This window comes from Taeniopygia guttata, chromosome 33 (genome assembly GCF_048771995.1).
Source record: "Taeniopygia guttata chromosome 33, bTaeGut7.mat, whole genome shotgun sequence".
NCBI classification, from domain to species: domain Eukaryota; kingdom Metazoa; phylum Chordata; class Aves; order Passeriformes; family Estrildidae; genus Taeniopygia; species Taeniopygia guttata.
In genome coordinates this window covers 902,364-917,247 of record NC_133058.1, presented here as the reverse complement: position 1 = coordinate 917,247, position 14,884 = coordinate 902,364, and the positions used below count along the sequence as shown (strand labels likewise).

Genomic DNA, 14,884 nt, shown 5'->3' with positions numbered 1-14,884 from the left:
GGGGGAAATGGGTGAAAAATGACCCCAGATCCCCCCAAAATTACCCAAATCCCCCCAAAATGATCCCAAATCCCCCGTAAATGACCCCAAATGCCCCCAAAGTGACCCAAACCCCCCCGAGAATGACCCAAATCTTTCCTGAAATGACCCCAAATCCCCCTAAAATTACCCCAAATCCCCCCAAAATTACCCCAAATCCCCCCCAACTGACCCAGATCCCCCCAAAATGACCTCAAGCCTTCCCAAAATGACCCCAAATCCCCCCAAACTGACCCCAAACTGACCCAAAGCCCCCCCAGAATGACCCAATTCTCTCCTGAAATGACCCCAAATGCCCCCAAAATGACCCCAAAATCCCCCCTAAATGACCCCAAATCCCCCCAAAATGACCTCAAACCTTCCCAAAATTACCCCAAATCCCCCTAAAATGACCCAAATCCCCAAAAAATGACCCAAAACCCCCCCAGGGCTGTACGGGCACTCGGCGGCGTTCCACGAGGCCTCGGGGGCGCTGTTCGTTTTTGGGGGGCAGCAGTTCCACCTGGAGCCCCCTCCCCAAAATGACCCCAGAGACCCCCAAAATGACCCCAAATCCCCCCAAAATCCCCCCAAAACAGCCCAACCCCCCCTAAAATTACTAAAATCCCCCCTAAATGACCCCAAATCCCCCCAAACTGACCCCAAATGCCCCCAAAATGACCCCAAAATCCCCCCTAAATGATCCCAAATTCCCCCAAAATGACCCAGATCCCCCCAAAATGACCTCAAACCTTCCTAAAATGACCCCAAATGCCCCTGAACTGACCCCAAAATTGCCCAAACCCCCCTAGAATGACCCAAACCTCTCCTGAAATGACCCCAAATGCCCCCAAAATGACCCCAAATCCCCCCTAAATGATCCCAAATCCCCCCAAAATGACCTCAAACCTTCCCAAAATTACCCCAAATCCCCCTAAAATGACCCCAAACCCCCGCAGGGCTGTACGGGCACTCGGCGGCGTTCCACGAGGCCTCGGGGGCGCTGTTCGTTTTCGGGGGGCAGCGGTTCCACGTGGAGCCCCCTCCCCAAAATCACCCCAGAGCCCCCCAAAATGACCCAAATCCCCCCAAAATTACCCCAAAATTACCCCAAATCCCCCCAAAATTATCCCAGATCCCCCCAAATGATCCCAAACCTTCCCCAAAATGACCCCAAATGCCCCCGAACGGACCCCAAAATTACCCAAAGCCCCCCCAGAATTACCCAAATCTCTCCTGAAATGACCCCAAATGCCCCCAAAATTACCTCAAACCTTCCCAAACTGACCCCAAATGCCCCTGAACTGACCCCAAACTGACCCAAACTGCCCCAAACTGACCCAGATCCCCCAAAAATGACCCCAAATCCCCCCAAAACAATCCCAAATTACCCAAATCCCCCCAAAATGACCCCAAAATCCCCCCAAAATGACCCCAAAATCCCCCCAAAATGACCTCAAAATGACCCCAAAATGACCAAAATCCCCCCAAAATTACCCCAAATCCCCCCAAAATCCCCGCAGGGCTGTACGGGCACTCGGCGGCGTTCCACGAGGCCTCGGGGGCGCTGTTCGTTTTCGGGGGGCAGCGGTTCCACGTGGAGCGGGTGGGACCCAGCGCGGAACTCTACAGCCTCCACCTGGGCAAGCTCACCTGGAGCCTGCTGGCACCTGCCCGGGGCACCAAGGTGGGCACCACGGGCACCTGGGGGGCACCTGGGGGGGCTTTGGGGGGAATAAATGGGATTTTGGGGGGAAAAAATGGGATTTTGGGGGGAATAAATGGGATTTTGGGGGTGCCTCCACCTGGGCAAGCTCACCTGGAGCCTGCTGGCACCTGCCCGGGGCACCAAGGTGGGCACCACGGGCACCTGGGGGGCATTTGGGGGGTTTTGGGGGCAATAAATGGGATTTTGGGGCATTTTAGGGGGAAAAAATGGGATTTTTTGGGGGAAAAAATGGGATTTTGGGGGGAATAAATGGGATTTTGGGGGTGCCTTCACCTGGCCAAGCTCACCTGGAGCTGCTGGCACCTGCCTGGGGCACCAACTTGGGCACCACGGGCACCTGGGGGGGAAAAATGGGATTTTGGAGGGAAAAAATGGGATTTTGGGGCATTTTAGGGGGAAAAAATGGGATTTTGGGGTGAATAAATGGGGTTTTGGGGGTGCCTCCACCTGGCCAAGCTCACCTGGAGCCTGCTGGCACCTGCCCGGGGCACCAAGGTGGGCACCACGGGCACCTGGGGGGGCTTTGGGGGGAAAAAATGGGATTTTGGGGGATTTTGGGGGGTTTAAATGGGATTTTGGGGGGTTTAAATGGGATTTTGGGGGGAATAAATGGGATTTTGGGGGGAGTAAATGGGATTTTGGGGGAATAAATGGGATTTTGGGGGAATAAATGGGATTTTTGGGGGAATAAATGGGATTTTGGGGGAATAAATGGGATTTTGGGGGGATTTGGGGGATTTAATGGGGATTTTGGGGGTTCTAAAGGGGATTTTGGGGGAATAAATGGGATTTTGTGGTTGTTTAATGGGATTTTGTTCCTTTTGTTGGTTTTTTTTGGGGTTTTTTGGGATGTTTTGAGTCTGGGGTCTCGGGATTTCTTTGGGGGGTCTCTGGGGGGTCCCCCAAAATCTTGGGGGGTCTCTGGGTCCCTTTTTGGGGTCGTTTTGGGGTCATTTAATGAGATTTTATTCCAGTTTTTGTGGTATTTTTGGGGCTGTTTTTGGGGTCATTTAATGAGATTTTATTCCATTTTTTGGGTATTTTATGGGGTTTTTTGGGTTGTTTTGAGTCTGGGGTCTCGAGATTTTTTTGGGGGGTCTCTGGGGAGTCCCCCTAAATCTTGGAGTCTCTGGGTCCCTTTTTGGGGTCATTTTGGGGTCGTTTAATGGGATTTTATTCCATTTTTTGGGGTCGTTTAATGGGATTTTATTCCATTTTTGGGTTTTCTTGGGATTTTTTGGGGTTTTTTGAGTCTGGGGTCTCGGGATTTTTTTGGGGGGTCTCTGGGGGGTCCCCCTAAATCTTGGGGGTGTCTCTGGGTCCTTTTTTGGGGTCGTTTTGGGGTCATTTAATGAGATTTTATTCCATTTTTTGGGGTCATTTAATGGGATTTTATTCCATTTTTGTGGTATTTTTGGGGTTTTTTTGGGTTGTTTTGAGTCTGGGGTCTCGGGATTTTTTGGGGGGGTCTCTGGGGGCTCCCCCTAAATTTTGGGGGGGGGTCTCGAGCATCTCTGGGGGGTCACTGGGGCTCTTTTTGGTGTCATTTAATGAGATTTTATTCCAATTTTTGGGGTTTTTTTGGGGTTTTTGGGGTTTTTTGGGTTATTTTGAGTCTGGGGTCTCGGGATTTTTTTGGGGGGGGTCCCTAACATTTTGGGGGTCCCCCCCCGCAGCCCCGCCCCCACTATTTCCACACGGCGGCGATTTTGGGGGGAATAAATGGGATTTTGGGGGAATAAATGGGATTTTGGGGTCAATGGGATTTTGTTCCTTTTTTTGTTATTTTTGGGGTTTTTTTGGGTTTTTTGAGTCTGGGGTCTCAGGATTTTTTGGGGGGTCTCTAGGGGGGGTCTCCCTAAATTTTGGGGGGGTCTCAAACATTTTAGGGGGGGTCTCTGGAGCTTTTTTTGGGGTCGTTTAATGAGATTTTATTCCAATTTTTTGGGGTTTTTTGGGGTTTTTTTGGGTTGTTTTGAGTCTGGGGTCTCGGGATTTTTTTGGGGGGGGTCCCTAACATTTTGGGGGTCCCCCCCGCAGCCCCGCCCCCACTATTTCCACGCGGCGGCGATTTTGGGGGACACTCTGGTGGTGGTGGGGGGTCGCAGCGACCGCCGGGATTTCGGCAACGACGTGCTGCTCTACCAAATCCGCTGCAACGCCTGGATCCTGCCCCCCCACACCGGTGAGGGGGGGTCCCCCCAAATTGGGGAGGGGTCCCCCGGATTGGGGGGGGTCCCAAATGGGGGGCACCCCGAAAATTGGGTGGAAATCGGGCGAAAAATGGCAAAAATAGGGCAAAAAATGGGAAAAATACGGGGAAATTTGTCTGGGGGCTTCGGGGAGGGGATTTTTGGGGCAATTTTTGGGGTCCTCCCAATTTGGGGAGGGGTCCCCCGGATTGGGGGGGGTCCCAAATGGGGGGTACCCCGAAAATTGGGTGGAAATCGGGTGAAAAATGGCAAAAATAGGGCAAAAAATGGGAGAAATATGGGGGGAAATGGGTCTGGGGGCTTCGGGGAGGGGATTTTTGGGGTCCCCCCGATTTGGGGAGGGGTCCCCCGGATTGGGGGGGGTCCAAAATGGGGGGCACCCCGAAAATTGGGTGGAAATCGGGTGAAATTTGGGCAAAAAATGGCAAAAATAGGGCAAAAAATGGGAAAAATATGGGGGGAAATGGGTCTGGGGACTTCCAGAGGGGCGGGGTTTGGGGGTGCCCAATTTGGGGAGGGGTCTCCCGGATTGGGGGGGGTCCCAAATGGGGGGCACCCCGAAAATTGGGTGGAAATCGGGCAAAAAATGGCAAAAATAGGGCAAAAAATGGGAAAAATACGGGGGGAAATGGGTCTGGGGGCTTCGGGAAGGGGATTTTTGTGGGAATTTTGGGGTCCTCCTAATTTGGGGAGGGGTCTGCTGGATTGGGGGGGTCCCAAATGGGGGGCACCCCGAAAATTGGGTGGAAATCGGGCGAAAAATGGCAAAAATAGGGCAAAAAATGGGAAAATTACGGGGAAATTTGGGGGAAATGGGTCTGGGGGCTTCAGGGAGGGGCGGGGTTTGGGGGTGCCCAATTTGGGGAGGGGTCCCCCGGATTGGGGGGGGTCCCAAAATGGGGGGCACCCCAAAAATTGGGTGGAAATCGGGTGAAATTTGGGCAAAAAATGACAAAAATAGGGTAAAAATATGGAAAAATGTGGGGGGAAATGGGTCTGGGGGCTTCCAGAGGGGATTTTGGGGTCCCCCCGATTTGGGGAGGGGTCCCCCGGATTGGGGGGGGGTCCCAAATGGGGGGCACCCCGAAAATTGGGTGGAAATCGGGTGAAATTTGGGCAAAAAATGACAAAAATAGGGCAAAAAATGGGAAAATTACAGGGAAATTTGGGGGAAATGGGTCTGGGGGCTTCGGGGAGGGGATTTTTGTGGGAATTTTGGGGTCCTCCCAATTTGGGGAGGGGTCCCCCGGATTGGGGGGGGTCCCAAATGGGGGGCACCCCGAAAATTGGGTGGAAATCGGGCGAAATTTGGGCAAAAAATGGCAAAAATTGGGAAAAATACGGGGGGAAATGGGTCTGGGGGCTTCAGGGAGGAGATTTTTGTGGGAATTTTGGGGTCCCCCCGATTTGGGGAGGGGTCTGCTGGATTTGGGGGGGGTCCAAAATGGGGGGCACCCCGAAAATTGGGTGGAAATTGGGTGAAAAATGGCAAAAATAGGGCAAAAATTGGGAAAAATATGGGGAAATTTGGGGGGAAATGGGTCTGGGGGCTTCAGGGAGGGGCGGGGTTTGGGGTCATCCCAATTTGGGGAGGGGTCCCCCGGATTGGGGGGGGTCCCAAATGGGGGGCACCCCGAAAATTGGGTGGAAATCGGGTGAAATTTGGGCCAAAAATGGCAAAAATAGGGCAAAAATGTGGGGGGAAATGGGTCTGGGGGCTTCAGGCAGGGGCGGGGTTTGGGGTCATCCCAATTTGGGGAGGGGTCCCCCGGATTGGGGGGGGTCCCAAATGGGGGGCACCCCGAAAATTGGGTGGAAATCGGGTGAAATTTGGGCAAAAAATGACAAAAATAGGGCAAAAATTGGGAAAAATATGGGGGGAAATGGGTCTGGGGGCTTCAGGGAGGGGATTTTTGTGGGAATTTTGGGGTCCCCCCAATTTGGGGAGGGGTCCCCCGGATTGGGGGGGGTCAAAATGGGGGGCACCCCGAAAATTGGGTGGAAATTGGGTGAAAAATGGCAAAAATAGGGCAAAAAATGGGAAAAATATGGGGGGAAATGGGTCTGGGGGCTTCAGGGAGGGGCGGGGTTTGGGGGTGCCCAATTTGGGGAGGGGTCTGACAGATTGGGGGGGGTCCCAAATGGGGGGCACCCCGAAAATTGGGTGGAAATCGGGTGAAATTTGGGCAAAAAATGACAAAAATAGGGCAAAAAATGGGAAAAATACGGAGGGAAATGGGTCTGGGGGCTTCCAGAGGGGCGGGGTTTGGGGGTGCCCAATTTGGGGAGGGGTCCCCCGGATTGGGGGGGGTCAAAATGGGGGGCACCCCGAAAATTGGGTGGAAATCGGGCGAAAAATGGCAAAAATAGGGCAAAGAATGGGAAAAAAAGGGAGAAAATGGAGGAAAATTTTGGGTGACTTTAGGAGGAATTTTGGGGGAATTTTGGGGAAATTTTGGGGGAAGTCCTGTGGAATTTTGGGGGAATTTTTGGAGACTTTTGGAGAATTTGGGGGGAATTTTGGGGAAATTTTGGAGGAATTCAGGTTAAATTTTGGGGGGATTTTTGGGGGATTTTTGGTTAATTTTGGAGATTTTGGGGGGAACTTTTGGAGAATTTTGGGGGGAATTTTGGGGAAATATCGGAGGAATGTAGGTTATATTTTGGGGTATTTTTGGGGTATTTTTGGGGGGATTTTGAGGGGATTTTGGGGGGATTTTTGGGGGATTTTGGGGGGATTTTTCGGGTATTTTGAGGGGATTTGGGGGGGATTTTTGGGGGATTTTGAGGGGATTTTGGGGGGATTTTTCGGGTATTTTGAGGGGATTTTTGGGGGGATTTTTGGGGGATTTTGGGGGGATTTTTGGGGTATTTTGAGGGGATTTTGGGGGGATTTTTGGGGTATTTTGAGGGGATTTTGGTGGGATTTTGGGGGGATTTTTGGGGGTATTTTTGATGTATTTTATGTGTTTTTTCGGGTTAAATTTTGACATTTTCCCCCCAAACCCCCAGACCCGTCGGTGGTGGGCCCCCCCATGCCGGGGGGGCTCCGGGGGGGGCCCCAAAATCTGATTCCTCCTCTCCATTTTTTACCTCGATTTTGGGGTCAAAAATCAGAATTTTAGGGGAATTTTCAGGGGGAATTTGGGGGGAATTTTTGTAGAACTTTGGGGGAATTTGGGGGGAATTTTTGTAGAATTTTGGGGGGAACTTTTGGGGGATTTTTGGGGGAATTTTGGAGAATTTGGGGGGAACTTTTGGAGGATTTTGGTGGGAATTTGGGGAAATTTTGGAGGAATTCAGGTTAAATTTTGGGGGAATTTTTGGGGAATTTTTGGGGACTTTTGAAGAACTTTGGGGGGAACTTTGGGGACTTTTGGAGGATTTTGGTGGGAATTTTGGGGAAAATTTTGGAGGAACTCAGGTTAAATTTTGGGGGAAATTTTTGTAGAATTTTGGGGGACTTTTGGGGAATTTTGGGAGGAAATTTGGGGACTTTTGGAGGATTTTGGTGGGAATTTTGGGGAAATTTCGGAGGAATTCAGGTTAAATTTTTTGGGTATTTTGGGGGGATTTTTGGGGTATTTTAGGTGGTTTTTTGGGAGTATTTTGGGGAAATTTTGGGGGGATTTTTGGGGTATTTGGGGGGGATTTTTGGTGTATTTTAGGTATTTTTTCGGGTTAAATTTTGACATTTTCCCCCCGAACCCCCAGAGCCGTCGGTGGTGGGCCCCCCCATGCCGGGGGCGGTGGGCCACGCCCTGGCCCAGCTCGGGGGGCTCCTCTTCCTCTCGGGGGGCTTCAACGGGGGCGTCCTGGGGGGGCTCTGGGGGCTGCGGGTGCCCCCCGAGCCCTGCGGGGCCCTCCCGGACCCCCAACGCTGCAACGGCTCGGGGGGCGCCTGCGCCTGGTGCGGGGGGCGCTGCCGGGGGGCTCTGGAGGCGGAGAGGTGAGATTTGGGGGGATTTTGGGGGTCTAAATGGGATTTGGGGGGGATTTCGGGAGGTTTGGGGGGGATTTGGGGGGGTTTAATGGAGATTTTGGGGGGATTTGGGGGGATTTGGGGGGGGTTTAGAGGGGATTTGGGGGGATTTGGGGGGGTTTAGGGGGGATTTGGGGGGGATTAAGGGAGGATTTGGGGAATTTTGGGGGGGATTTGGGGGGTCTGGGGGGGATTTGGGGGTTTTAAAGGGGGTTTGGGGGGGTTTAAAGGGGATTTGGGGGCTCGGGGGGCGCCTGCGCCTGGTGCGGGGGGCGCTGCCGGGGGGCCCCCGAGGCTCAGAGGTCAGATTTGGGGGGTTTTGGGGGGTCTGGGGGGGATTTGGGGGGTTTAGGGGGGATTTGGGGGGGATTTGGGGGCTCGGGGGGCGCCTGCGCCTGGTGCGGGGGGCGCTGCCGGGGGGCCACGGAGGCCCAGAGGTCAGATTTGGGGGGATTTGGGGGAAAATTGGCGATTTTGGGGGGTCTGGGGGGGTTTGGGGAAAAAATCAGGGAGTTTGGGGGGGATTTGGGGGGGTTTGGGGAAAAAATCAGGGAGTTTGGGGGGGATTTTGGGGGGTTTGGGGGGGATTTGGGGGAATTTTGGGGGATTTGGGGGGGTTTAGAGGGGATTTGGGGGGGATTTTTGGGGATTTGGGGGGATTTGGGGGGGAATTGGGCAGATTTGGGGGGGATTTGGGGGGTCTGGAGGGGATTTGGGGGTTTTAAAGGGGATTTAGGGGGGTTTAAAGGGGATTTGGGGGGGTCTGGGGGGGATTTGGGGGGATTTGGGGAAAAAAATCAGGGAATTTGGGGGGGTTTTGGGGGGATTTGGGGGGCATTTGGGGGGTCTGGAGTGGATTTGGGGGGGGTTTAGGGGGGATTGGGGGGGATTTGGGGAGGATTTGGGGGGGATTTGGGGGGTTTAGAGGGGGTTTGGGGGGGATTTGGGGGGGATTTGGGGGCTCGGGGGGCGCCTGCGCCTGGTGCGGGGGGCGCTGCCGGGGGGCCCCCGAGGCCCAAAGGTCAGATTTGGGGGGGTTTGGGGGGTCTCGGGGGGTTTAAAGGGGATTTGGGGGGATTTGGGGAGGTTTAGGGGGGATTTGGGGGGGTTTAATGGAGATTTAGGGGGGATTTGGGGGGGAATTGGGGGGTCTGGGGGGATTTGGGGGGTGTGAAGGGGATTTGGGGGGGATTTGGGGGGTCTGAGGGGATTTGGGGGGGATTTGGGGAAAAAATCAGGGGGTTTAGGGGGCATTTGGGGGGGTTAAGGGAGGATTTGGGGGGGTTTAAAGGGGATTTGGGGGGTCTGGGGGGATTTGGGGGGGATTTGGGGGCTTGGGGGGCGCCTGCGCCTGGTGCGGGGGGCGCTGCCGGGGGGCCCCCGAGGCCCAGAGGTGAAATTTGGGGGGAAATCGGTGATTTTGGGGGGTCTGAGGGGGTTTGGGGGGGGTCTGGAAGGGATTTGGGGGGGATTTGGGGGGGATTTGGGGGGGATTTGGGGGGGAATTGGGCAGATTTGGGGGGGATTTGGGGGGTCTTGGGGGATTTGGGGGGGATTTGGGGGGTCTAAATGGGATTTGGGGGGGATTTGGGGAAAAAATCAGGGAGTTTGGGGGGGGGTTGGGGGGGATTTGGGGGGTCTTGGGGGGATTTGGGGAGTTTGGGGGGGTTTAGGGGGGATTTGGGGGGGTTTTGGGGGCTCGGGGGGCGCCTGCGCCTGGTGCGGGGGGCGCTGCCGGGGGGCCCCCGAGGCCCAGAGGTGAAATTTAGGGGAATTTGGGGGGTCTGGGGGGGTCTGGAAGGGATTTGGGGGTGATTTGGGGGGATTTGAGGGGGATTTGGGGGGGTTTAATGGAGATTTAGGGGGGATTTGGGGGGATTTGGGGGGGAATTGGGGGGTCTGGGGGGGATTTTGGGGGGTCTAAATGGGATTTGGGGGGTTTAAAGGGGATTTGGGGGGGATTTGGGAAAAAAATCAGGGAGTTTGGGGGGGATTTGGGGGGGTTTAATGGAAATTTGGGGGGGATTTGGGGGGGGATTTGGGGGGTTTAGGGAGGATTTGGGGGGGAATTAAGGGACGATTTGCGGGATTTTGGGGGTTTAGGGGGGATTTGGGGGGGATTTTGGGGGTTTAGGGGGGATTTGGGGGGTTTAAGTGGGATTTGGGGGGGATTTGGGGGGGATTTGGGGGCTCGGGGGGCGCCTGCGCCTGGTGCGGGGGGCGCTGCCGGGGGGCCCCGGAGGCTCAGAGGTGAAATTTGGGGGGTCTGGGGAGGATTTGGGGGGTCTGGGGGGGATTTGGGGGATTTGGGGGGTTTAAAGGGGATTTGGGGGGTTTAGGGGGGGATTTGGGGGGATTTAGGGGGGACTTGGGGGGTCTGGAGGGGATTTGGGGGAGTTTAAAGGGGGGAATTGGGAGATTTTGGGGGGTTTGGGGAGGATTTGGGGGGTTTAGGGGGGATTTGGGGGGTTTAGGATGGATTTGGGGGGTTTAGGGGGGATTTGGGGGGTTTAGGATGGATTTGGGGGGTTTAGAGGAGATTTTGGGGGATTTGAGGGGGTTTGGGGGGGATTTGGGGGAGTTTAAAAGGGGGAATTGGGAGATTTTGGGAGGTTTAGGGAGGATTTGGGGGATTTTGGGAAAAAACGGGGGATTTTAGGGGATGAAGAGAGGATTTGGGGGTAAAAATTGGGGATTTGGGGAGGTTTGAAGAGAATTTGGGGGAACTTAAAAAATATTAGTGGGGTTTGGGGAGGATTTGAGGAGGATTTGGGGGGTTTAGAAGAGATTTTGGGGGATTTGGGGAGGATTTGGGGGGTTTAGGAAGGATTTGGGGGGTTTAGAGGAGATTTTGGGGGATTTGGGGAGGATTTGGGGGGTTTAGGGGAAAATTGGGATTTTTGGGGGGAAAATCCAGAATTTCGGGGGGATTTGGGGAGAAACCTGAGGGTCCTGGGGGAGTTTAAAGAGAATTTTGGGGAGATTTCCGGGGGATTTGGGGCAGAGTTTGGGAGGATGGTTTCGGGGCGCTACTGGGATGTAAATGAGATGCAAATGAGATGTAAATGAGATGTAAATGAGATGTAAATGACCCCCAGGTTGGGGTGCTCCCCCATCCCCGCCCCCTGCGCCCCCTCCCCACGGGACCCCCACGAGTGTCGGCGCCTCCGGAGCTGCAGCGAGTGCCTGGCCCAGCACCCCCTGGGGGGCGCGGTGAGACCCCAAAAACACCCCAAAACACCCCAAAAACAGACCAAAAATATCCCAAAAACAGCCCTAAAACAGCCCAAAAATATCCCAAAAATATCCCCAAAAACAGCCCAAAAATATCCCAGAAATATCCCCAAAAACAGCCCCAAAACAGACCAAAAATATCCCAAAAATATCCCAAAATATCCCCAAAATATCCTAAAAATATTCCCAAAATATCCCCAAAATATCCCCAAAATATCCCAAAAATATCCCCAAAAACAGCCCCAAAATATCCCAAAAACAGCCCAAAAACGTCCCCAAAACAGACCAAAAACGTCCCCGAAACAGACCAAAAACAACCCAAAAATATCCCCAAAACAGACCAAAAACAGCCCAAAAATATCTAAGAAATATCCCTTAAATATCCCAAAAATATCCCCAAAATATCCCAAAAACACCCCCAAAATATCCCCAAAAACAGCCCAAAAACAGCCCCAAAACCAGCCCTAAAATATCCTCAAAACATCCCTAAAATATCCCAAAACCAGCCCAAAATATCCCAAAAATATCCCCAAAAAACCCCAAAAAAAATCCCCAAAATATCCCCAAACCAGACCAAAAATATCCCCAAAATATCCCAAAATACCCCCAAAATATTCCCAAAATATCCCAAAAACAGCACAAAAATATCCCCAAACCATTCCTAAAACGCCATTTTTTTCCCGAAATCCACGTTTTTTTCACCGAAAATTTTTCTGTATTTTTTCCCAAAATCTCCATTTTTTCACCCAAATCTCCCCATAACCCCAATTTTGAACATCCAAGACTCCTTGACACCCTCAAAAACCCCATTTTTTTTGCCAAAAACCCACAAAAATCTCGATTTTTTCCCCATTTTTTCACCTAAAATCCCCATTTTTTCACCGAAAATACCCATTTTTTTTTTGTTTTTTTCCCAAAATCCCCTTTTTTCTCCCCAAACAGGGTCCCCCGGCGTGCAAGTGGTGCACCAACTGCCCCGAGGGCGCGGCACCGAGCCCGGGACCCCCAAAACCTCCCCAGAGCCCCGAGACCCCCCAAAAACCCCCAAATCCCCTTTTTTTCCCCAAATTCCTCCTTTTTACCTCAAAATTCCCTTTTTTTCATCCAAAATCCCATTGTTTTTCCCAAAATCTCCATTTTTTCACCTAAAATCCCCATTTATCCCAATTTTGGACACCTGGGACCCCCTGAGACCCCAAAACCTCCCCAGGACTGAGACCCCCCAAAACCGCCCCAAAATCCCCATTTTTCCACCTAAAATCCCCATTTTTTCACCTAAAATCTCCAAATTTTTTCCCAAAATCCCCATTTTTTCACCCAAATCTCCCCAAAACCCCAATTTTGGACATCCAGGACTCCCTGAAACACTGCAAACCTCCCAAAAACCCCATTTTATTTGCCAAAACCCCACAAAAATCTCGATTTTTTCCCCATTTTTCCACCTAAAATCCCCATTTTTTCACCGAAAACCCCCATTTTTTTTTTGTTTTTTTCCCAAAATCCCCTTTTTTCGCCCAAACCTCCCCATAACCCCAATTTTGAACATCCAAGACTCCTTGACACCCTCCAAAACCCCATTTTTTTCACAAAACCCCCCAGAAAATGCCCATTTTTTCACCTAAAATCCCCATTTTTTCACCGAAAACCCCCATTTTTTTTTTGTTTTTTTCCCAAAATCCCCTTTTTTCTCCCCAAAACAGGGTCCCCCGGCGTGCAAGTGGTGCACCAACTGCCCCGAGGGCGCGGCACCGAGCCCGGGACCCCCAAAACCTCCCCAGAGCCCCGAGACCCCCCAAAAACCCCCAAATCCCCTTTTTTTCCCCAAATTCCTCATTTTTACCCCAAAATCCCCAATTTTTTTTCCCAAAATCCTCATTTTTTCACCCAAATCTTTACAAAACCCCAATTTTAGACACCCAGGACCCCTGGGGACCCCTCTGAGCCTGCGAAAACCTCCCCAAACCCCCATTTCTTTCACCAAAAAAATCCCCAAAAATCTCGATTTTTTCCCATTTTTTTTTCCCAAAAATCTCCATTTTTTTCCCAAAATCCCCATTTTTTCACCCAAACCTCCCCATAACCCCAATTTTGGACACCCAGGACTCCATGAGACCCCCCAAACCTCCCAAAAATCCATTTTATTCGCCAAAAACCCACAAAAATCTCGATTTTTTCCCCATTTTTCCACCTAAAATCCCCATTTTTTCACCTAAAATCTCCATTTTTTTTCCCAAAATCCCCATTTTTTCACCCAAATCTCCCCAAAACCCCAATTTTGAACATCCAAGACTCTTTGAGACCCTCAAAACCCCATTTTTTTTTTCACAAAAACCCCCATAAAATCCCCATTTTTCCACCTAAAATCCCCATTTTTTCACCTAAAATCTCCAAATTTTTTCCCAAAATCCCCATTTTTTCACCCAAACCTCCCCATAACCCCAAATTTGGACATCCAGGACTCCTTGAGACCCTCAAAACCCCCATTTTTTTTTTTCACAAAAACCCCCATAAAGTCCCCATTTTTCCACCTAAAATCCCCATTTTTTCACCCAAAATCTCAATCTTTTTCCCAAAATCCCCATTTTTTCACCCAAATCTCCCCATAACCCCAATTTTGAACATCCAAAACTCCTTGACACCCTCAAAACCCCCATTTTTATTTGCCAAACCCCACAAAAATCTCGATTTTTTCCCCATTTTTCCGCCTAAAATCCCCATTTTTTGACATAAATTCCTCATTTTTTCACCAAAAACCCCCATTTTTTTTTTGTTTTTTTCCCAAAACCCCCGTTTTTCTCCCCAAACAGGGTCCCCTGGCGTGCAAGTGGTGCACCAACTGCCCCGAGGGCGCGGCATCGAGCCCGGGACCCCCAAAACCTCCCCAGAGCCCCGAGACCCCCCAAAAACCCCCAAATCCCCTTTTTTCCCCCAAATTCCTCATTTTTACCCCCAAATCCCCATTTTTTCACCCAAAATCTCCATTTTTTTTCCCAAAATCCTCATTTTTTCACCCAAACCTCCCCAAAATCCCAATTTTGGACACCCGGGACCCCCTGAGACCCCAAAACCTCCCCAGGACTGAGACCTCCCAAAACCACCCCAAAATCCCCATTTTTTCACCTAAAATCCCCATTTTTTTTTTCCCAAAATCCCCATTTTTTCACCCAAATCTTTCCATAACCCCAATTTTGGACATCCAAGACTCCTTGAGACACCCTAAACCTCCTGAAAACCCCATTTTACACACCAAAAACCCACAAAAATCTCCATTTTTTCCCCTTTTTTTCCCATTTTTCCACCTAAAATCCCCATTTTTTCACCGAAAACCCCCATTTTTTTTTTGTTTTTTTCCCAAAACCCCCTTTTTTCTCCCCAAACAGGGCCCCCCGGCGTGCAAGTGGTGCACCAACTGCCCCGAGGGCGCGTGCATCGGGGCGGGCTCCAGCTGCCGCCGGGAGAACGACTGTCGCATCAACCAGCGCGAAATCTTCGCGCCCCAAAACTGCTCCGAGGCCGCCTGTGGGGCCCCCGACTGCCCCAGGTGCGCCAGCGCCGGCAGGTGCATGTGGACAAGGCAGTTCAAGAGGACAGGTAGGAAAATTTGGGAATTTTTGGGAATTTTCTGGGATTTTCGGGAATTTTTTGGGAATTTTTAGGGAGTTTTTAGGGATTTTTGGTGATTTTTTAGGGATTTTTTTGGATTTTTTG

General features: G+C 51.6%; 1 protein-coding gene across 1 annotated transcript in view; it reads left to right on the top strand.

The window, feature by feature from the left end:
* MEGF8 (multiple EGF like domains 8) overlaps positions 1–14,884 on the top strand; it is a 120,544-nt gene that overhangs the window by 77,001 nt on the left and 28,659 nt on the right. Inside the window, exons 35-40 of the mRNA XM_072920700.1 lie at positions 1,542–1,729; positions 1,833–1,906; positions 3,676–3,932; positions 7,675–7,909; positions 11,041–11,155; positions 14,557–14,767. Coding sequence (XP_072776801.1) covers positions 1,542–1,729; positions 1,833–1,906; positions 3,676–3,932; positions 7,675–7,909; positions 11,041–11,155; positions 14,557–14,767 — 1,080 coding nt within the window. The remainder of the gene's footprint in view (positions 1–1,541; positions 1,730–1,832; positions 1,907–3,675; positions 3,933–7,674; positions 7,910–11,040; positions 11,156–14,556; positions 14,768–14,884) is intronic.